General features: G+C 43.2%; 1 protein-coding gene across 4 annotated transcripts in view; it reads right to left on the bottom strand.

Moving 5' to 3' along the window:
* TENM2 (teneurin transmembrane protein 2) overlaps positions 1-24,043 on the bottom strand; it is a 1,406,199-nt gene that overhangs the window by 135,375 nt on the left and 1,246,781 nt on the right. For all 4 annotated transcript variants that reach the window (XM_006864840.1, XM_006864839.1, XM_006864842.1 and 1 more), the window contains one exon: positions 17,442-17,588. In XM_006864840.1, coding sequence (XP_006864902.1) covers positions 17,442-17,588 — 147 coding nt within the window. The remainder of the gene's footprint in view (positions 1-17,441; positions 17,589-24,043) is intronic.

Here is a 24,043-nt window from a genome sequence, read left to right on the forward strand (position 1 = left end):
CATTCTTTCTCAAAGAAATCATAAATAAACATGAGTCTTTCCTGCCCAAATCATTTAAGACTCCAGCCATACAAAGACTTGGGGAGGCGGGGGTTTAGCATTGCCTAGAGCCCTCCTCTGGCCAGCTCTTTTCCTTTCCATAAATCTTTAAATCTTTTGCTTGTGTGAAACTCTGTCTAGCCTTGGTTAGCAAAAGACAAGGCCCTTCCATTGCAGGGTCACTAGACACAGATAACATTTCCACAACTGCTCTTACTCTAACATTCTTACAGGAGGAGCATGGGTCCCAGGAAGTTGGGGCCCCAGAGCCCTCCCCTCCCACCATGCCACTGTGGCAGGATCTCAGTGAGCCCAGGGATGTCCCCAGAGTCTATAAATCAACCAAGTCACCATGGATTAAGAATGCAGGGCTTCCAGGCAGTCTCTCCACACTGGGTGGCCCCAAAGCTGCCTCACTTGGGGTAGTCACTCTCTGCCAGGACTAGCGCTCCCTTCAAAATGGCAAATACTCTGTTAAGTCAGGGGTTCTCTTCAAATATCAGCATTATCTGGGTCCATCCCAGACCTACTGAATCAGAGCTTCTAAGAATGGGGCCCAGGAAACTGTATAGTAAACTTTCTAGGTGGTTCTGATACTCACTGACATGAGAAACTGGGCCAAATGCTAAGTGTTTTGCATATATTGACTCCTTTAAGTCTCACAGCATCCTATGTATGAACTAGAGGATGAAACAGAGAAGTCAAGTGATTTATACTGTGAGTAAATGGAGGAGCTGGGATTTGAACACAGAGCACTCTGAGACTCAAGACTCTTTCCCATCCTACCAGGATATCTCCTCCCACTGCAGTGAAGGAATGTACTGGTACAAAAGAACAAACACAAAGGAATGCTGCTTTCTTCTCTGCTGTGAGCCTGTGTGATTAGTAACAACTTAAGCAGACCTACTGATCTTCTGTCTGAGGGAGAAGTTGGAGAAATGATTTTGCAGACAAAAGCAAATATTTGGAACAAACTGTATTCAGTCTCTCTCAGGCCCACATCTGCAGCCTCATCCCGTTCTACCTCCCACATAGTCTCTCAGCTGTAGCTCTAGTAACTTTCTCAGAGGTGCCAAAAAACTGCAGTGCTATTTCTTACCTCTAGACTGTGAACCACAAGGTGGGCAGTTCAAACCCAATAGCTGCTCCTCAGAAGTCTTATACAGGGTCGCTATGAGTTAGAACTGACTCGAAGGAACTTAAAAGCAACAACATGTCTTTGTAATTCCCATTGCCCACAATGCCCTTTCTTGTTTCTTATTTAATTCTTCTATTCTTAATGGAAACCTGGTGTGGCATTGTGGGATAATGCACTGGACCACAAGGTCAGCTTAAACCATAAGGTTGGTGGTTCAAATTCACAAGCTGTTCCTCAGAAACCCAATACAGGCACTTAACAACAACAAAAACAATTTCTTTAAAAAATCACAAACTACGGCTATAGTAACCTATGGATAATATTGCAAAGAACTGTTATTTCAGAACATTTAATTGTGTTCATGAGAAACCTATACACAGACCAAGAGGCAGTTGTTACAACAGTACAAGGGGACATTGAGTGGTTTAAAATCAGGAAAAGTGTGCTCCAGGGTTGTATTCTTTCACCATACTTATCAATCTGTATGCTGAGCAAATAATTAGAGAAGATGGATTATATGAAGAAGAATATGGCATCAGGATTGGAGGAAGGCACATAAACCACCTACAATATGCAGATGCCACAACCTTGCTGGCTGAGAACAAAAAGGACTTAAAATACTAACTGATGAAGAGCAAAGACCATGGCCTTTAGTATGGATTGCACTTCAATGTAAAGAAGTCCTCACAAACAATTCATAAATAAATATGAGAGTCGGACCAATCAATAACATCACGACAGATGGAGAAAAGATTGAAGCTGTTAAAGACTTCATTGTGCTTGGAGTCACAACACTCATGGAAATAAACAGTGATGAAATCAAAAGACATATGGCATTAGGCAAATTTGCTGCAAAAGATCTCTTTAAAATGTTAATGAGCAAAGATGTCAGTTTGAGGACTAAGGTGTGCCTGACCCAAGCCATGGTCTTTTTAATCTCTTTCTATGCATGTTAAAGCTAGACAGTGAATAAGGAAGACCGTAGAAGATTTGATGCATTTGAAGTATGATGTTGGTGAGGAATATTGAAAGTATTATGGACTGCCAGAAGAAACAAACAAATCTGTTTTAGGAGTACAGCCTGAGTGCTCCTTAAAAGTAAAGATGGCAATATTTCTTTTCATCTTTGGACGTGTTGTCAGGAAGAACCAGCCCCTGGCAAAGTACGTCATGCTTGGTAAAGTGGAGGGTCAGTGAAAAATAGGAAGACCTCAAGATGGATCGACACAGTGGCAACAACAAGGGGCTCAAACAGTTGTGAGGATGATGAAGGACCGGACTGTGCTTCATTCTGTTGTACGAATCGTAACTATGAGTAGGATCCGACTCGTATGATCCTATAGAGAAGCACTGGACTTCTAAACACAAGGTTGTTGTTGTTGTTAGATACCATCAAGTCAGTACTGACTCATAGTGACCTTATGCACAACAGAACCAAACATTGCCCAATCCAAGGCCAACCTCACAATTGTTGCCACGCTTGAACCCATCGATGCTGCCACTTGGCCAGTCCATCTTGCTGGAGGTCTTCCTCTTTTTCTCTGACCCTCCACCTTACCAAACTTGACATCTCTCTCTAGGTACTGGTCCCTCCTGACAATATGGTGGTTCAAACGCTCCAGCTGCTACTCAGAAACCCTAGACAGTGTCATTATGGGTTGGCACTGACTTGGCAGCATTTAACAACAACAACAACAGCAATTTTTTTTTTTTTTTAAAAGGAGGCCTGATTGCACTGTAGGATAAACATTGGACTTCTAGTTGCAAGATTAGTAGTTCAAACCCACCAGCCACTTCGAGGGAGAAGGATGAGGCTGGTTGAATCCTCTTTGGTAAAAAAGTATAGTCTCAGAAACCCTTAATAATGTTACTGTGACTTGGAAAAGATTTGGTGGGAGTGGATTTTTGGATATATCTTTTAAAAGGACCACTGGTCAGTAGAAAAGGAAGGTCCCAGATAAAGTGGGAGACAGAGTAGAACAAAACTCAAAATTATGGAAAACACGGCTTACTGATCAGAAAGAGACTGGAATAACCTGAGACTATGGCCCTTGGCTGGAGTCCTGGTGTGGCGCTGTGGGTTAATGCCCCAAACTGCAAAGCCATTTGGTCGGCGGTTCAAGCTCACCAGCTGCTCCTCGGAAACCCTACACAGGGTCACTATGGGTCAGAACTGACTCAATGGCACTTAACAACAACAATGGCCCTTGGCCAAGATCTCTGGTAGCGTAGTGACTACGAGTCAGGCTGCTAATCTCATGGTCAGCAGTTCAAAACTACTGGCGGTTCCACAGGAGAAAGATAAGGTTTTCTGTTCTCATAAAGATTTATAGCCTCTAGCCTCAGAAATCTTATATTGAGTCACTATGAGTTGGAACCGACTCCACAGCACATAACCATCAGTTCTGGAAACAGAAAACACCCTCGTGGCCTAATTTTCAACCAAGTGGCTGTTGTTGTTGAGTGCCGGTCCAGTTGGTGATGATCAATTGCGACCTTATACAGGGTTTCCGAGGAGCAGCTGGTGAGCTTGAACCACCAACCTTGCAGCCCAGCGCATTAACCCTAGTGGTAGAGAAGTATATAGGAGGGGCAACAATCTAGTTAGGTGTGCTCAGCATTCAGGATGAGAAGGACAACGTCTACTAAAAGACAAAGTTCAGAAGGGTTGGACATGAGGGAAAAATGGAAATGGAAACCAGAGGGAGGAAGTGGGATAACTGTTGTTCCATGGAGGGGATTGCAATCATTGAGATGAGATAAAGTGTATGGTTTGTTGAATGTAAAACTGATGAATTGCTCTGTAAAACTTCACAATAAAAAGTTTCAAAAACAAAACAAATAAAAGGAGAACTGGTAGCACAGTGGTTAAGTGCTCAGGGACTAACTAAAACATCGGTGGTCCAAACCCACCAGCCACTCCACAGGAGAAAACATGTGGTGGTCTGCGTTAGTAATATTATAGCCTTGGGAGCCCTTTGGGGAAGCTCTACCCTGTCCTATGGGAGAGTTACAAGTTGGATGCTCTTAACGGTCCTGCGGAACAACTGTCCCACAGAACAGCTGGTCGTTTCAAAATGCTGACCTTAAGGTTAGCAGCACAATGCGTAGTGGTTACGAATCGAGCTGTGAACCTTAAGGTCAGCCGTTTGAAACTACCAGCTGCTCTGTGGGAGAAAGATGAGGTTTTCTGCTCCCATAAAGATTTACAGCCTCGGAAACACTGTGCAGGGTCGCTATGAGTCGGAACTGATTCCACGGCACATAATCAATACTGTCACCACCATCACACTACCATAGCCCCTTGGCTTATTTCTATCATGGATCTTTACATTTATTGCACTGGAATAACTGGTTTACCATGCGGTTTACCTGCCACCAGATAGTGGATTCTTTGTGGACAGAGTCAGAGACTCATTCATTCATGTGCCGTGGCATTTACTAGGAACTCAATATATATCTTTGTGGGGTTCTGTGCATGTATGTATTACCATCACCATCAACAATGAGCAGCTTGTTCAGGGCTAGGGCTATGGTAAGGGGGGTGGGTGCCTTGGGTATACATTTTAAGGAGGTGCTCACACTCCGGGTTGTATGCCCCGAGTGCCCCCTTCAGCTAGGGTTTCCAAGGAGTGGCTGGTGAGTTTGATCCATCGACCTTGTGGTTCAAGACAACCTTTTGGTTCAGTGCTTTATTTAGCGCCACAACAGGACCCTCATGTAGCTGGGGACTCCATATGTGGGTCTTTGTGAATCTGATGTTCCAGAACTCTGTAGTTCCCACTAGTGAAAGAGAGAGTGTTTCTCAGAGCTTGTAGCTCCAGAACCCTAGGAAATAGGGTGGGCTTATCAATAATGACATACCTTGCAGGTAGAAAAGGGAGAGAGTTACTCTGGAGAGATTCATTCTTTTTTCTGAGTTGGGAGAATGGGAGACACTAGCACTGTGGTACGGGGGACACCTTGCCATTTTCTTTGATTCACATTTGGCCACATCGTGCTCTCACATCCCCCAAAGCTCTTGGCTGAGAAGACGGAGAGTCAGAGAAAAGAGCACAGACCTTGGACAGCAGCTCTTGCTGTGCCGTGGAGAACGCCTAGCTATTTAAAGTCCAACTGCTCCACTTTCCCCTGCTCGGCTCCCTGGCTTTCCAGTATAGAAGCACTTTGTGGCAAAAAATGCATTTCAAATCCCAAAGTGGGGGGAATAAAGATACTTTTTCAGAATGCTTCACAATTCATGTGTCTGAAGGGCTGAGGTGATTAAACTCATGATTTGGCCTGCCCTGATTTATGATACAACATTCAGGGGCTGTGAGTGGTTCAGGAGGTGGACTCAACATGGGTTCTGAATCCTGGTTTGGCTATCTTTGAGCTGTGGAACCTTGGGTACTTCACATCTCCTGCCCTCAATTTCTGCTTCTATGCAAAGGATCATATTGTTCTGACTCATAGCAACCCTGTATAGGGTTTCCAAGGAGCTGCTGGTAGGTTTGAACTGCCAACCTTGTAGATTGCAGGCCAGTGCTGATCCTACAGTGCCACACCAGGAGTCCAAAGGATCGGATTGTTGTTGTTGAGTACCGTGGAGTTGATTCAGACTCATAGCGACCCTGCACAGGGTTTCCGAGGCTGCAAATCTTTATGGGAGCAGAATGCCTCATCTTTCTACCGTCAAACAGTTGGTAGTTTTGAACTGCTGACCTTGAGGTTAGCAGCCTGATTCATAATCACTACGCTACCAGGATCGTATTGGTAGCAGGCAAATCTCCACAGAGTCTCTAAGGGACTCTTGTGGGCTACTGGGATGATTTAATTGGGTCCTGTGGGTAAAGTCTTAGCACAGTCTGTGTCTCTGGTAAGTACTCAATAAGTGTTAACTACTGATGATGTTAGGTCAAAGGCACTGCCTGCCCTGAAACACTGGACCCTTCAGATGCGTTCCTGGAAGATGTTAACGTCTGTACCAGATCTTCATATTGCCACTAGTGACATTTTGGGTGGGAAAACTCTTTGTTGTAGAACTGTCTTAGGCATTGTAGGATGTTTAGCAGCATTCTGGGCCTCTATCCACTAGATGCCATTAGTAACACCCCTCTTCCAGTTGTGACTACTATAAATGTTTCCACACATTACAAATAATCCCTGTGCTGATCACACAGATGTTCCTGGGGAGCAAAGTGACCCTGGTTGAAAATCACTGCTCTGAAAGGAGGGGGAAATTGTAGAAGCAAACAGAGCTAATATCCACAAGCTGGTTACAGAAACCAGGAGGTAACTTGCTGTAGTCTTGGCAGAGAGGTTGACCAAGTCAAAAAAACAAGAATCTTATGTAACTTAAATGTTATCTCTGGTCAAATCAGTTGCTGTGGAGTTGGTTTAAACTCATGGAGATCCCAAGTATTACCTCTTTGTCACCAGTTAAATCTGTGTTCTAATCCTTTAATTCCTTAAATAAGTTCATATTGATTTAAATTGTTAAATTTTTTCAGATAATGCATTTTAATCATTAATATCTGATTTGCCATTTAATCGGCAAAAATATAATCCCTTAAAGGCAACAACAACAAGGGACACTTAATAATCATTAAAACTACTAAAGACTTGGTTAGAAAAAAGGATCAGACAGAAGGCACTAAGCCAGGTAAACTCATAAACTTTAAATGTCTTTTAGTTTTTTTAAACAAATCCAATGGTTACATTTAGTTACTGGGAAAAGGTTTTTCAACAGGAAAATTTTAGCTTTGAGGCAAATTTTCCTGAAGCCTTTTTGTCAACACAAGTCCTTTACCTGTTTGAATCTTCAACAGAAACATCTTCCAAATTTTATTAGTGTTTTAGAAGACTTGAGGAAAAAATGGCTTTGGTGTTATAAAACAGTATTTCATGGTAGTTAGTTAAAAGGCCCATTTTAAATCTGACCTTTCTTGAGCCTCAGTATTCCTATCTGTGCAGTGGAAATAAAATGACAAGATAAACTCACGGATGTTATGGAGGATAAAGAGACACTGCGAAGAGACCGACAATATACAAGAAAGATACAAGTGGGAGAATTTCAGAATGGCGTATGTGCAGAATAAAGAAACATCAAAGGGTGAGGATGGCAGAGAGACAGAGGGGGATTTTATAGGGTCAAACACAGGCCCGTTTGAGGAGGGGACATCTGAGCCAAGAACTGATGGCTCAAAGGAGCCAATAATGCGAAATACCTTGATTAGAACATTTCTGGCCCTGGCTCAGAAAAGGCTCTGAGGTGAGACTGAACTTAGTGTGTGTGATGATTAGAAGGCTAGCCAGAGAGAATGGAGCAGAGGTTCTGGGAGGGTGGTAGGAGACCTATTCAGATAGGAGGCACGAAGCCTTTTTTGTCAAGGTGAAACACAGAATTTTGATTCTACCCATAATGGTGATCCCATATGGCACAGCATAATCTGATATTTAATTGAAAATGTCCCTCTGGCTGCTATTTGGAGAAACAGAGAGCAGCCAGGGTAAGAGCAACTGAAGAGAGATCTGTTAGGAGGTTACCTCAGCATTGGCGATTCAGCGATATAAGACATGCCTTCCATGCAACAGAGTCAGGTTTAATGCCTGATGCACCTCATGTGCAACTACTGCCTACCTGTTAGTGGAGCCTTGCTATGTTGCTATGATACTGAATAGGCTTCAGTGGAGCTTTCAGATGAAGACGGACAAAAAAGAAAGGTCTGGTGATCTACATCTGGAAACCAGCCAATGAAAATCCAATGCATCATAACAAACCCTAGCCACAACTAACCCTGCAGGGAACATGGAACCAGACTGTTCATCTGTTTTTACATGGCATTGCCATGAGTTGGGACCTGAATCATGTGGCACTGTAGGAGCAGAACTGGACTGTGAATCACAAGGTCAGCAGTTCAAATCCACCAGCTGCTCCTTGGAAACCCAGTGCAGGGTTGCTATGAGTCAGAATTGACTCAAAGGCACTTAGCACAACAACAACAACAACAAACAACAACAGGTGAGTACAAAGCTCAGAACAGTGCTTAGTGGATGTTGTTGTTGTTGTTGTTAAGTGCTGTCGAGTCAGTTCTGACTCATAGCAACCCTGTACAGGGTTTCCGAGGCTGTAAATTTTTACAGGAGCAGAAAGCCTCATCTTTCTGTATAAAAATCTTATTAATCAGGATTTTCACAAGTAATTAGCGAATGGCGGCTAGTCCTGTCTTTTTTGTAAAACGTCCATGTTGTGCAGAGGGTCATTATGAACTGAAACAGAATGGACAGCGCCTGACAATGTATTATAAAAGAAAACTCAGACCCAGCCTTTGGTTTCCTAAACAGAAGATTCTTATATCAGAGATCTTATTTAAACTGGAAGATCCCGAATAATTTCAAGCCCCTTTAGGATTTTAGCTGGGGTTGGTTCTGCTTCCTTCCAAAGAAGAGAGCCCCAGCACCTGGCCAGCTAGCAGTGGCCTCAGGGCTAAGTTCTCCTCCTAAGCACTAGATATATTACCTTCCTCTCTGGGAGCTCACAGTGGACTCTGTTTATGGCTCCAGCTACATTTGCCACAAGGTCTTTGGACTGCAAGGAGAATCCTCATCCAACCCAATTAATAGAGCAATGTTGCATTTTTACGCTGTCTCCCACCAAACAACCCATCAATGTGACTTCGACATATTAATCAAGACATTCACAATGGGCTCACCAAGCCTTATCTCTTATTGGATGAAGGAACTGGTTTATTTGGACTTGAGAACTATAACTCTTCCAGAGTCCCTTAAGTCTCTGGCTTGGCTCTGCTAAATGCGCAGACAAGGTGAGTTATTAATTAACAAGTGAGATAAATGCCGGACAACCATCCCTGAGTCATGTCAAACCAATTTGGATGGTTATGGGATGGGGAGAGAGGGGGAGGAGGCAGTGGGCGGAGGGTGCGTTTCCTCTGTTCCAAGTCGTTTGGACAGACTCCAGTGTTATTTCTCCTCATTTAGACCTGGCTGGAGTACCTTGGCTGGTGAGCCTGGAGCTCAGACCAGCATCCTCACATCTCAACCCAAGGCAATCTCCTTCTGGAGCAAAACAAAGAACCAAGGATTGCAGGTGGAGGTGGGGCGGGGACTACTGAGTCTATAGGGAAGTCTGAGTGGGATCTTTAATTTAGGCATGGAAATGAGGATGCTTCTGGTGGATTGAAGCACCCCTACTAGGGGTGCTGATCACACTGATGGCTTTAGGATCTCCAGGGAGATGAGCGGAACACATTGTACTTCAAATTACGATGGGTTTTCACTCATTTCCTGCAGCTGACAACGCACTCCCTGGCAGTCCCTTCTCTATGATCAGAACTGACTCAATGGCATGTAATAACAATATTTCCAGAAGCTAACGTTTAGTGACTCCTCAAAGAATGTTTGTTAAACTCTGAATGTATAAGCTAATGGACGAATAGATGGATGACTTCACACCCTAATGACACGCAGTTAAAGACTTTAAATCCCGAAATGTCAGTCACCTCTCCAACTAGGAATGAGGCACACTTTGAAAGTACACTGAAATTATTCACTCAGGAACCCAAACATAAAATGGGTTAATTTTTAATTTATTTTTAACTTATTTCACCTTGAAGTAAAATTCCACTCTCTCTACTTCCTTCCTTTTATATCTTGGAAATGGTAGGGATACAGGTTTTGTGTCTATGAACTGTATTATCTGCTTGTCTCTTACATTGGGCTGGGCCAGCTCAAACAGGGGAAACTACTATTTAGACAAGTTTTTCTCAGAATGTGTCTGGGGGCCACTTGCATCAGACCCCTTTGGGGGAGTTTACTAAAAATGCATATTTCTGGGTTCTACACCTGATCAAATAAATCAGAATCTCAAAGTTGTGGACAAAGAAATCAGACTTTTAAACATGTTGTCTCTTGGAATTGTGCAATGCTGACTTTCAGTAAGCACTGGTTGGTGGTGAAGTACAGTGAGCATATTACAGGTTGGGTTCCATTATCACGGATTCACTCTGAAGTCTATAAAATGATCACATTAATATTAATATGATTATTCTTAGTATGTGAATGCATTCTACGAACCAGGTGCCTTGTGCAATGTAGTCTATACATTTTCATGACAGCTAACTGAAATTGGCAACATTATGTCAAATAATGTGACTTGTAGGCCTGGGACACAAAGTCTGACTCTCATGCCCAAGCTCTTCACCATTATTATGTCACTATATCACCTATTTAGAAACCAGGCAAAAGAAGGCACGAGTCCAGGTCCCATCAAAAGGCCTAGCTTTCAGTACAGGTGGGCAGTATAGGCAGCTCCCTTAGTGTAATAAGAAAGAATGCCATATAATGACTTCTCATGGACAAGCTCAGTGGAGGAAGAGCATCATTCTACCTCCTGTATCTCTAGGTCATTGTGGCCCTTAACTTCCTCATCTAGTCTATACCATTGCCCTAGGCAGGAGAGGTCCTTGGGTGGTACAAGCAGTTAATGAATTAAACTGCTAACCAAAAGTCAGGACGTTCTAATCTACCTAGAGGCAAGTTGGAGGAAAGTCCTGGTGATGTACTTCTGAAAAATCAACCACTGAAAACCCTATAGAGCACAGTTCTACTTTGACAACACAAAGGGGTTCACCAGGAGTTGGAACAGACCTGGCATCAACTAGTTAGGCTGGAGAGAGCATCTGATAGGATTCCATTGGACTGTCAGACACAGTCTCAGACGTGAAAGGATGAAAGTCAGGATTTTGTGGATGGAAACCTGAGGTTCCTGCTTGAAGTTCTGGGTGATGAGGGGTATGAGAAGGAGTAAAGACCATAATTCCAGGCCAGACGGTCTAACAACGCCTCCCCACCTTGTGGTTACCACTTTTAGAGCAAATCTGCACCCTTTCTCCTACCCCTGGCTGTGATGAACTAAATCTCACACCTCTGCCTTGGTGGTGATAATTAAATATTATCCGCCTGTCACTTGGCGCACATGTTGTGTGTATTCTCAGACTTTAATGAGCTGGTATTTGTCTTCTGTAAGCAAAAATATTTCTTTGAGTCTCTTCTTTTTCAAATTGGGGTGAGCAGTTCAAGTGAAGATCTCTTGCAATTAAACAGACGGTCCACTTGTTGGCACGTCAGTCTGAACAGTTTCCACTTCTGTTTAGGGGGCAATGGCAGGTAAAGTTGGCCCCTGCAGAATCAGACATTGTTTCCTGAGGTTACGTTAGTGCTCACACAACTGGGACTTTGAAGGTGATAGGAGTAAGATGGTTGGGAGTCAACATAAGTTGTTTTCATGGGATATTCTAAAATAGTGTTTTCTAACAGGGTTTCTCATTGGAACATCACAGAATACAGAAATATTTCAGCGACAATTTTCTTAATTCTCTTTAGTTAGGTACTTAGCTATGATTCTAGATTCTTAGGAGAAAAGTTAATTCATCACATACAATAGATGTTTTAGAACAATGGTTCTCAAAGAGTAGGGCCACCACAGCATAATAACCACCTGGGAATTTACTGTGTTTTCACTATCGAGTCAGTTCCAACTCAGGGTGACCGACCTCAGGTACAACAGAATGAACTCTTGCCTGGTCCTGTACCACTGTCACCATTATTCCTGTGTCTGATTTCATTGTTGTTGTTCCTGTGTATCTTAAGTGCTTTCCAGCTTCAAGGGTTTATCTGCTAGCACTCTACTGAACAGTATCTTGTTGTGATCCACAGGGTTTACATAGGCTAATTGTTGGAATATTGGCTATACCATGGACTTCTGGAAGAATGAGCACATCAGTCTTGAAAGAAATACAACTGGGATGCTCCTGAGAAGCAAGAATGGTGAGATATTGTCTTGTTTACTTCAGATACTTCATCAGGAAAGATCAAGCATTACACAAAGCCATTATGTTTTGTAGAAGAGGTCAGAGGAAAAGAGGGAAATTCTCAATGAGATGGACTGACACAGTAACCTGGTGGTGGTGTGCCGTGGAGTCGGTTCTGACCCACAGCGACCCTGTACAGGGTTTCTGAGGCTGTAAACCTTTACGGGAGCAGAACGCCTTATCTTTCTCCCGCTGAGCGGCTGGTAGTTTCGAACTGCTGACCTTGCTGTTTGCAGCCCAATTCGTAACCACTAAGCTACCAGAGCTCCTTAACACAGTAACCTAAACACCTAAAAACCATGGAGATGGCATAGGACTGGGCAAACAAAGTTTTGTTCTGTTATATATAAGGTTGCCATGACTTGCAGTTGACTTGATGGCAACTAACAGCAATAACAATTATTGGAAGTAGATTGCCAGGTTTTTCTTCCTAGTCTGCCTTAGTCTGGAAGTTCTGCTGAAACCTGTCCACTATGGGTAGTATTGCTTGTATTTAAAATACCTGTCAGTGGCATCTAGCTTCCAATATTACAGCAACATGCAAGCCACTAAAATAGAAAATGACAAACTGACAGATGAGTGTTAGGGAAATTTACTAGCAAGGCTTATTTGTGCTTTCTATCCCAGACTTGGAGTTTTGGTGTGGCACTTGGAGTTTTGGTAGGATAAAGCACCAGAACACAAGGTCGGCTTGAACTACAAAGTCAGCGGTTCAAACTCAACATCTGCACCTTGAAAACCCTATACAGGGTTGTTATGATTTAGAACTGACTCAACAACATTTAACAACAACTCCAGACTTACTGAATCAGAAACTCTGGGACTTGGGCTCAGCAATCTAACTCCTCCAGGTCATTTTGCTGCAAGCGGAATTTTCAGGACCACCAGTAGCTTGAAAGCACGAGGAACTCATATTGAAAGGGGCCATTAAAGGGCTTCAAATGTCTTTATCTGTATGTGTATCTGTCTATATCTGTCTGGTAGCATAGTGGTTACGAATTGGGCTGCTAATCTCATGGTCAGCAGTTCAAAACTACCAGATGTTCTCACAGTCTGCAGTTAAAAACTACCAGCTGTTTCACGGGAGAAAGATGAGGCTTTCTGCTCCCGTAAAGATTTACAAGCTCAGAAACCCTGTACAGGGTCGCTATGAGTTGGAACCGACTCCATGGCACATAACAACAACAACAACAACATAATCTACCTATCTACCTACCTATTTATCTATAGAAGTCCTAGTGTGTCGCTGTGGGGTAATGTGTCGGACTGCAAAGTCATTTGAATTGCAAGATCGGTGGTTCAAGCTCACTAGCTGCTTCTTGGAAACCCTATACAGTGTCACTATGGGTCAGAATCGACTCAATGACACTTAACAACAACAATCTATCTATATATTTAAAATACACGTATCACTTTAAATGGTATATATATACATATATATATATATATATTTTTTTTTTTTTTTTTTAGTTGAGTGTTCCTAGATGAAAAAATGATTTGCCATTTCCAGCCCACTTTGGAAAAGTGCACGATTATTTTCCCCATTCATGAGATTTATAACAAATGTGTTCACTGCAGCTGCTCCTCGGGCCTTCATTCATGTTCTGCCTGGCTGCCTCCTCCTACCCACAGCCAGGTTTGCAAACTCACAGTCCTTTTGGAGGTTTCACAAAGCAGGGCAGCACTCCTACCCCTACCAAAACCCAACCCAAACCAAACAACAACCAAACAAAAAAGTGATCTAATTAGTGTGCTGCAGGGTTAGAGCTGGAGTTGATGCGGAGCCACTTTAATATTTATCAATAAACAGCAAAGTGCTTAGCACACCTCCTAGGGAAGTAATTAACTATAAAAAGGATACTCTGCATTGAGGAATCTCCTCCCCAAAAAGGACTCAGTTAATTGTGAATTGCTTACACCAGGTGAGGGAGAATTGGTGTCTACGTCTCTCACCTGACATAAGCAACTCTGAATTAACTGGGAGTTTCTTTTTATAAACACCGCGCAGAGCCTTTTTTTTTTCTTTGTGGTTAATTACTTCCTTGGGAGGTTCACTTTAATAGTTCCCATAACAAGGCCATTATTGTCTTCAGCATAATCACTGCCTCATTTGCTTTTGTGCCCTGCCTTTCTGACGCTTTGCCTCTGCCCGCCAGGAGGGACCGTGCATTGTGTCGGTTCCTTTGGCAATCATTAGGCCAGGGGTCCCCAGGGCTCCAACCATGCCCTCTCCAGTACTACCACTTCAGGAATTGGCTTTTTGGCTGGTGGGAGCCGAGATCAGGGAAGGTACTACTGGAGAGGGTGTGGGTGGCACTGGGCACGTTCAGGAGACTGGTTTCTCTCCTGACGGCAGCGTTCCAGCAATTTGCTGCGTGTTCAGTTGCTGAACAGGGAAGGGAGACAGGATGGCAGCTCCTTTCTCGAAGCTGATCTGTAAGCAACCATTGTGCTCTGTGGACCCACCAGGGACCCACAGAAGAAATAATGAACCCTTCCAAAGGAGTTCGAGTTTGATTCTCTCTTGCTCTTTTTAAAAAAATACATATGTCTCACCTTGCTAAAAAAATGAAGCAAAGTGGTTTCTATTTTGGTTTTGTTTCAGGAAAAGAGACAATGAATGAATGAGAGCACTACCAAGTACATTAGATCTTTCAAATGTTTTGAAGGGGTATACCTATGGATGGGAGCACTGTGTCTCTGTAAGATAAGCCCTGGACTGCTAACCAAATGCTTGACAGTTGGAGTTCACTTGCTCCGTGTGTGGGAGAACAATGAGACCTTCTGCTCCTTCAAAGATTTATAGCCTCAGAAATCCAATACAAGGCCAGTTAACAACAACATTCCTATCAACGAATGCACATTTGTTTACTTATACATGATATAAAGGTACAATTGCAACATTGTACTTTGCACATTACAAAATGGAGAAATAGAAGAGGATGAAGAAAAAGAAAAAAATAGGAAAGTGTCCAGTTCTTTCGAATGTTACCCTGATAGACTGCAGCCCACTTTGAAGCCCACTGAAGCCAACCGGCCGTGGCTAGGCCAGCAGGGACTGGGTATGAGTCAGTCACTACTATTCCTAGAGCTTAGTGCAGAGTCTGCTAAACGCACTCGACTGCTAATGGAAAGGTTGGTGGGTCCAGTTCACCCAGAGGCACCTTGGAAGAAAAGCTTGACAATCTGCTTTTAAAACCGTATGGAACACAGTTTTACTCTTACACATAGGGGTTTGCCATAAGGAAGACTCTACTCAACAGCAACTGGTTAGTACAGTGTCTGATACATAGCAGGCATCATACACATTTTCATTAAATTACATAATTGGACTCATAAATTCTCTTGCTCCCTAAAACAACTTTTGCCCTGAAGAAATTCTGACAATGTATCAAGGGGTTAGTTCACACACCTGTTCTAATGTCTGGGAAACGTCACATGGTATTCTTAGGAAATTAGTAGGCCTGGCGAGCTTACACAATGCCATGTGGTTCCATGTGCTGTATCAGGAAGTGACATGGGAGATTCAGCTCAGGCATTTAAAACCAGGGTTGGTTAACTTTTCCTCTAAAGGACCAAATATTAGTATTTTAGGCTTTGTGAGCCATAAGGGAGGACCCCTGGTCGGGCATGGTTAACACAAAGGTTGCTGATTGGAACTCATCAGCAGTTCCATGGGACAAATATGGGGCAGTCTGTTTCCGTACAGATTTGGTTTTGTTGTTAAGGGCTGTTGAGTCGGTTCCAACTCATACCGACCTTGAATAGGGTTTCCGAGGAGCAGCTCGTGGCTTTGAACAGCTGATGTTGAGGTTCAAACTGACCTTGTGGTCCTATGAACACCACACCAGGACAGTGTTTGAAACTCTATGGAGCAGGTCTACTCTGCCCTATAAGGTGCCTGCCTATAAGTTGGAATCTAGTTGATGGCAACAGGTTTGGTTTGATGTGGACCATATGGTCTCTGTCGTTGGTACTCACATACACTGTCATGCATGAAATTAGCCAACAGAAAATATAAATGAATGGCTATGGTTGTTCTCCAGTACAACCTTATTTATGGACACTGAAATTTTTGATTTTTGTACGATTTTCATGTGGCATGAAATATTATTCTTGAGACTCTCCCACCAAACCATTAAAGATGGAAGTGCCACTTTTAGCTTGTGGGTCAGTAGACTAGACTTGGCCCTCAGGGCATAGTCTGAGGCCCACTGGTTTAGCATATGACCTTTAGAGTGAGGGCCAGGTCAGAGTCTGAATTCTACTAATGGTGGCTGTAATATCTTCATAAAATTATTTAACATTCTCTAGGTTGGAGTCCTGGTGTGACACTGTAGGATAAGCATTCGACTGCAAGGTCAATTTGAACCACACAGTTGGTGGTTCAAACTCACCAGCTGCTCCTCAGAAATCAAATACAGGGTAGCAATGAGTTGGAACCTATTTAAGGACACATAACAACAACAATAACAACAACAACAACAACAACAGACTTCAGCTGAAGGAGCCCTGGGTGATGCAGTGGGGCAGAGCTCAGCTGTGAACTAAAAGATCTGCTGTTTGAATCCATCAGCTGCTCTGTAGGATAAAGATGAGGCAGTCTGCTTGTATGGAGCCTTGGATATCCTTGGATAGTTCTACTATGCCCTGTACGGTTGTTGAGTTAGAATCGACAGACTCTACAGCACTGGGCTTAGGAGAGACCTTAGTCATGGAGTCTCTGAGAGTTACAAACACTTAGTGTACTCAGTACTAACTGAAATGTTAGAGGTTCATGTACACCCAGAGGTGCTGCAAAAGAAAAGCCTGGCTATCTACTTCCGAAAAGTCATACTTCCACTGAAACCTTATGAAGCACCATTCTACTCTAACACACATGGTCAGCATGAGTTGGAGCTGACTGCATGGTAACTGGTGGGTTGGTAGACCTCAGGTTCCTCCTCTCAGGAGGCTGTAGGGAGGAAGGGATGGATTATTTACGAAGTCTTAGCACAGTGTGAGTGAGGCATGGTGTCATGGTTGTCATTGTCATCATCATCATCATCATCATCATCACTGATTTGTAACTCCCAACCCTGAAAGGTCTGGCAGGAAGCCACCTGAAGGCAGAACCAAGGCAATCACCTTTTTTTGGTGTTGTGTACTTGAAAGTCCAAAGCCAGTATTAAATCCCAGTGCCTCTCTAGCCCCCATCTCCAGGAACCCAGTGGCCCAATGACACCGTCTTCTGAATTCGCTGCAAAGGAAATGTTACGACAACATGTGACAATAGTACGGCAGGGTGTTGTGTGTGGGGGTGGGGCTGTCTTTCAGGAGAAAAGTGACTCGTGATGAAAGTGTATACAACCCTCTGTTCTTGAGGGGCTGGGAATTAGAAGACGCTTGCTCACCTCCCTCATTATCCTTGTTATCAGCACAGGAGGTTTCCATGGCAACGTTGCATCCAGGCCCTCTCCAGCCGGTCTGGCAGACACACTGCCAGCTGTTCTGACCCAGTGTGCATCTCCCGTTGCCGTTGCACAAATCGGGGCAGCCATCTGGTTGGAGAAATGGAGAGGATGAGAAAAAGGGACGTGAGGCCACGCTGGGGATGCAGGGGAGCCATGCAGAGGGGAAGCAAGGCTGCAGGGCAGCCACTGGGCCAGCCTCAGAGTGGGGCTCCTGCCTGCCTTTGAGAGAGTCAGGGGAGCAGGCGACGCATGCAGTTGCAAGACGCAGTAGGGTCGCAGATGCAGGGGATGCCCAATGACACTGACTTGTATGAAGGAGTCTGAGGCAACCTCAACATGGGGAGTTCAATGCACATCACAGACAACTAGACAGCTCTACATTAATAATGTGATGAGCTAGGCTGTTATTTTTTTTTTTTTTTACCAGTGGCTCAGGACTGATGCTACCTAAAACAATAATTTCTCCCTTTCTTCCTATTATTTCTCTTTCTCCCTTTCTCTCTCTCCCGCCCTCCTGGCCCCCTCCTCTCTTTCTTCTTTTCTTTTAGAAATAACCCTCTGCAGAAGAGAGAAAATTCCCTGTCAACATAGGACAGAGGCAAAGTGCACTCAAGTTTCAGAAATGCAAAGTCTCTATTGTTGATTGTTATGAGCTGTCAAGTTGATTCTGACTCATAGTAACCCTGTACAGGCTTTCCGAGGCTGTAAATCTCTGCGGGAGCAGAAAGTCTCACCTTTCTCCCGCAGAGTGGCTGGTGGTCTTGAACCACTGACCTTGTGGTTCACAGTCCAGTGCTTATCCTACAGAGCCACAAAGATCCCTTATCTATCATTACACATAATTACCATGAACCTCTTATACTTGAGAAATGGAGAGTTGTGCTGGGCTGTTTTCATAATCTTGTAATGTTGAGTTTAAACGGCACTTTCAAATGGTGGTCACTTATCATTCAACCTATCTATGACATGATTTAAAAATACGAGTACTGTAGGATCAGAAGGTTGTAGAAGGAATGGGTACCGGAGCTCAGAAATGGGAAAAGACAGAGGGGTTGTATGAAGGTGGGGCCATGGAGTATGGGCAATTCCCACTTTATGGGCTTGTTTTCTTGCGCCTTTCTAGTTTGGGGAGGGGTGTGTATGTGAAAGAAAAAAAAAAAAAACCAGTCTACCTAGTTCCTTAATTTTTTAGCACTGAAAGAACTACCTCAACCTCCTGACTTGAACTTTGGTAAGGTAAAGGGAGTCAGGTGAGGTAGGAAGAAAAGGAGGGCATTACAAAGAGAAGGGGCTTCCTGGGTGGAAGAGATAGTTAAGTGTTCGGCTGTTAACTGAACGATTGTCTGTCTGAACCCAACCAGAGGCACCTTGGAAAAATGCCTGGTGATCTACTCCTGAAAACCCAGCCATTGAAAATCTGTGGAGCACAGTTCTCCACTGACACGTATGGGGTTGCCATGAGTAGGGGTGGACTCCACGGCCCCTGGTTAAAGCGGCATGGGAGAAGCCTCACCAGCAGAGCCACTTATGCTCTTTCTAAGACGTAGAGAGAAGCACGTTAGTAAGCTTAGCCACAGACACAAAACCTACTGACTGGCAAGAATTCCTACTTTATGTTTTCTCTTTTTTTCATTAAGCAGCTCTATTATGGCATAAATTTCATACCATAAAATTCATCTGTTTTAAATGTACAATGCAATGACTTCTAGTAAATTTACAGAGTTGTGCAATCTAGGGTTTTTTTGTTTTTGTTTTTTTACTTCATTTAAGTGCACCCAAATGACCATTAATTTAATTATCCACAGAAAGAAACAAACTACATGGAACAGCTCTCCAATTCTTTTGTTACCTCTGCTACCCTCTCTATATCCACTTCTTTCTCTGTCTATTTTCAGACCACACAAAGGGAAGTGTGGATTGGACCACAGCAGAGGGATGAAGAGCTTTGTAATGGTTGGAGGTAATTGATTGGAAACATTCCTGACCCAAATCTTCTGAATCAAAAGTGTGCATTTCCTCCTATTTTTTCCTCTAGCATTCCAGTAGCCTCCACCTAGCATCTTTCCTCTCTTTTCTTGAGTATGCTATGAGAATTCCGATAAACCTAATTTGTGCATGTGGCCATGGTGGGAAATTTAAAGGACACCTTGTATGAAGAAAGGGCTCAAGGGTCTGAAATTGAGTTTCACTTCTTTGAGGGGAGGAGTTTTCACTCTTTAATGCTTATTCCAGAATGTGGTTTACACTAGAATCTGAGAAAGCAAAATAAGCAATGCAGGAGAAAGTATACAAAGTACAGCCTCTCTAAGGAAATGGAGTATACCTTACTTACCAACTCCTCACTTACCAACCATCTCATTATCTGTCATTTGCCATTTAAGACAATAGTAAAAAGAAACTATTTTGTGCATTAATGGTGTATGTCTGGCAGTACTGAGTAGCAAAGTGTGAGATGAGAGTTAACACTGGCGTTGATGCGTATATATATATATGTATGTATGCATATATATATATATATAGTTATATAGTTATATAGTTATCTAGCAACTTGGCTGGTCCATGATTCTCAATGGAATGGTAGTTACGTTTTGATGTAATTTGGTACAATGATATAATTTGGCACTTATGTAGTAATGTAGTCATCCTCCATTTTTTAATAACACAGATTTTTGCATTATGATCTAGTCTTTAGAACCTGACCCTATCAACAAGTGAGGAGCAGGTATAGTCTTGAGAGGGGAAACAAGATTGCAACTAGGGAACCCACTTTCTTTTGCTCAAAAGCCAGATTCCAAATTCTGGATGCAAATGAAATACTGGTGCTTGCACACATCAAGAAAGGCTTACTCCATCTGTACAAATATCCTTTTCATCAATCCCAAGCTCACATGTCCATCCCTTTCCTTAACAATGAGGTTTCTGTGGCCTTGCTTGGAAACCCATTGATGTACCCTTTACTCATCTTGTAAGAGAGTGCTTGAAGGGGAAGTCATCCGTAGTGTCAGAGAAATGCCACAGACGGTTCTGCAGGAGCAAAATGGAGCTCAGTAGGAAAAAACCCAAGGGACTTTTCACAGGTTCTCAAGGAAACGAAAATATCCCCAACCCCTAGTCACCTCCAGCATTACAATTTCTATCAGTAGAGTTTTGGGGATGCATCACAGAGAATATACTAAATGACAGGCCAGCCAACACTTGCTCAGCAGGGCAACTATTATATGTGCTTTGTTACTTAGCTACTTTGAGATCTCATGTCTGAGTAAAATCATGCCCAAAGTCTCAGCAGAAACCTCATTGTGTAGGAAACTCACATCCACTAAATAAAATTCAAATTTGCAAAGAACACGAACAGGACTGTCAGAGATATGCACTGAAAATATGTGTGCTCTTAGATCGAATGAGCCTTTTTTCCCTTCTCTTTCTCTCTTGATTTTTTTTTTTTTTTTTTTTTCCCACCCTGACCAACTGAAGTGAGATAAACAGACCACAGTAGCGGGTTTTCTCCAAATCATATGAGGAAGATGAAAACACGAACAGTGGGAAGCTGGCAAATCTCTGAGAAGTTTCAGGGCAGCTGGGAATTAATGGACAGGACTTTGCTTTTAGTTTGAAGAGGAAGAAAGCAGCCTTGGTAGGTGCGTGGCGTTGCTAGGCAACCCCAAGTTACCCCCAGCACAAGTTCATTCTGCTGGTGGCCTTCTGAGGAGGTGATTCGTTGTATTTGTAAAGTGCAAAGCCAGCTTCTGCTTGAGGAAAAACAAAACGTAGGAAGTAATTAGTTTAGAGGGCAAATGGGTATCAGGTGGTAGCTTTTCTCTGGAGAGGATCCTATAACTGAAGTTGGACTGGGTTTACAGACTCACACTTCGGGGACCCAAGAAGTCTCCTATAGGGAGTCTTATGGATTTCAGGCTAGCACCACTGACTTTCTGGAGTGCTTACCTCCAAGACCACTGATATAGAATGCCTTGAGGCACACCTGGTTTTTGATTCTTTTTGTTTTTTTTTTTAATGTAGATTGAATGCTGGCTGCTTGAAGGTTTTAGGTTGTATCCTGATCCAAGACAAGTGGTTCTCAACTGGGACAATTTTGCCCCCTTTGTACTACCAGGGAAGGCGTGCTGGTGGCACAATGGGTTAAGCACTGGGTTGATAATTGCAAGGTCAGTGGTGCAAACCCTCCAGCAAGCTCACCAATCACTCCATGGGAGAAAAATGAGGCTCTCTGTTCCCATAAAGCTTAAGGAGCACTTTACTCTATCCTACAGGGTCATTATGAGTTGAAATTAACAGCGGAGGGTAGGTACCCCCTATTGAAGGAGCCCTGGTGGTATAGAGGCTAATTACTTGGCTGCTAACTGAAAGTTTGGTGGTTCAAACCCACGATGCTCTGCAGGAGACATATGTGGTAGTCTGCTTCCATAAAGATTAAAGCCTTAGAAACCCTATGAGGCAGTTCTACTTTAACTATAGGGTCGCTTTGAGCTGGAACAGACTTGACAGCAAAGAAGTTGGTTTTGGTGCTTTGTTCTCCCAGGAGTCTAGTGCTAGGCTACTAACCAAAAGGCAAGTGGTTCCAGTCTACCTAGCGTTGCCTCAGTAGGAAGCCCTGGTGGCCTACTTCAGAAAAATCAGTCACCGAAAACCCTATGAACCCAGTTTTACTCAGAAACACATGGGGTCTCCATGAGTCAAAATGGACCCATTGGCAATTGGTTTTTGGTGCCTCCAGGGAACATTTGACAATGTCTGAAGACATTTTTGGCTGTTACAACTTGAGCAGAAGGTTTTACTGACATCTGTGAGGTTGGCCCAGGATCGGACATTGTTTCGTTCTACTGTGCATAAGGTCGCTATGAGTCGGTGCCGATTTGATGGCACCTAATAACAACAACAAGTGGGTATAAAAGGGGACTGGTGCAGAGTGGGTTATGTGTTGGGCTGCTAACCGAAGGATCAACAGTTCAGATCCACCAGATGCTCCATGAGAGAAAGTGAGGCTTTTTGCTCTTGTCAAGATCTATAGCCTTGGAAACTCTGTATAGCATTGCTATGAGTTGGAACTGATTCATAACTGGCACATAACCACCACCACCAGTGGGTAGAGACCAGGGACACTGCTCAACATCCTACAATAAAGAGGGCAGCCTTTCACAACAAGGAATTATCCAACCCAAAAGGTCAATAGTGTTTAGGGTGAGGGACCCCAACCCAGACCTCAAGTTCCATAAGATATGAGTCTTCATTGTTCACAGTAGGTGCTTGAATGAATGAATGGAGGAATGAATAGCAATTGGGGATATGTTATCATTTCAGCCTGGTCCTTATAAACTCTTCTGAGATTCATAAGAAAATAACAGGATCTCCCTCTTAAAGCCCCAAAGTACTCTTCCCAAGAGAACTTTCAAAGGTATCAATGCTGGTTATGACAGACTTCCACTCTACAGAAAGCTGATGCAACACTTTAGGGATGAAACAATAAAACAAAACCAGGTCTGTACATGTGACTGACTCATAAGCCTTCATTTCTAGTCCTCTCCTCTGAACTCCAGACCTGGATTCCAGCTTGCATCTCAATGACCCTATTTATTCACAAATATCTAAAAGGCAACATACCCCAAACATAACTCAGGCTCTTCACCCTCCACTCCAACCTCTCATTTCCTAATCAATGAACAACGGTTCATGTTCCTCATTGCCTAAGACTGAAACATTGGCATCATTCTTAATTACTCTTTTCCCTCTGATCCCTTCTTTGATCCCTTGTCTCTAATCACCAATCAGTGTTGACTAACTTTCCTTTTAACTATAAGAAGTATTGTTTGTCTTTCCTTTGAGATATCTTTTCAGTCTGCCCTCTACTCTTCACCTCTATGGTTACTACATTAATCCAAGACACCTCATCTCTGGCCTTGACTCCTGTAATACTATTCTATCTGGTCTCCCTGCCTACAGTCTTGCCCCATCATATATCTTGTCTATTTTAGACACTTCAACAACCTTTCAATAGCTTTCCACTGATCACAGGGTAAAGTCTGAAGTCCTTAATGTGATTGGTATGTAGACCTTACCTAAACTGGCTCCTACCATGTTAACCAATCTCAATATTACATCAGGTCATAGTGAAGTTATTCCACATGGACCCAATGTTTTTCCTTTCCCTTTTCTCATTGCCTAACTTCAACCCACCTTTCAGATCTCCACTCAAAAGTCTCCTTCTCTAGGAAGTCTTACCAGAGCCCCCAGGTCAAGCCAGCTTCACTTGCCATGGTACCTTTATCCTTCCTATATGTAACACTTACCATACACATCTCAACTTTCTGGCACCCCCTCAATGCCTGATAGCTTGTGTGGTAGCTCTTCATGAAGACACTTCACTCTCACCTGCTGAAAAACTGTGATAAATGTGTATATCATCATTAACTGCAATATTTATAGCTGTTCAATGCACAACTCAACAGCTGCCCTGGGCACACCTGTTGTGTTGTAAACCTGTCAGAGCAGAGGTCCTGTCTATCTTGTTTATTCTTAGATTTCCAATA

This window comes from Chrysochloris asiatica, unplaced genomic scaffold, assembly GCF_000296735.1.
Source record: "Chrysochloris asiatica unplaced genomic scaffold, ChrAsi1.0 scaffold00071, whole genome shotgun sequence".
Classification (NCBI taxonomy): Eukaryota; Metazoa; Chordata; class Mammalia; order Afrosoricida; family Chrysochloridae; genus Chrysochloris; species Chrysochloris asiatica.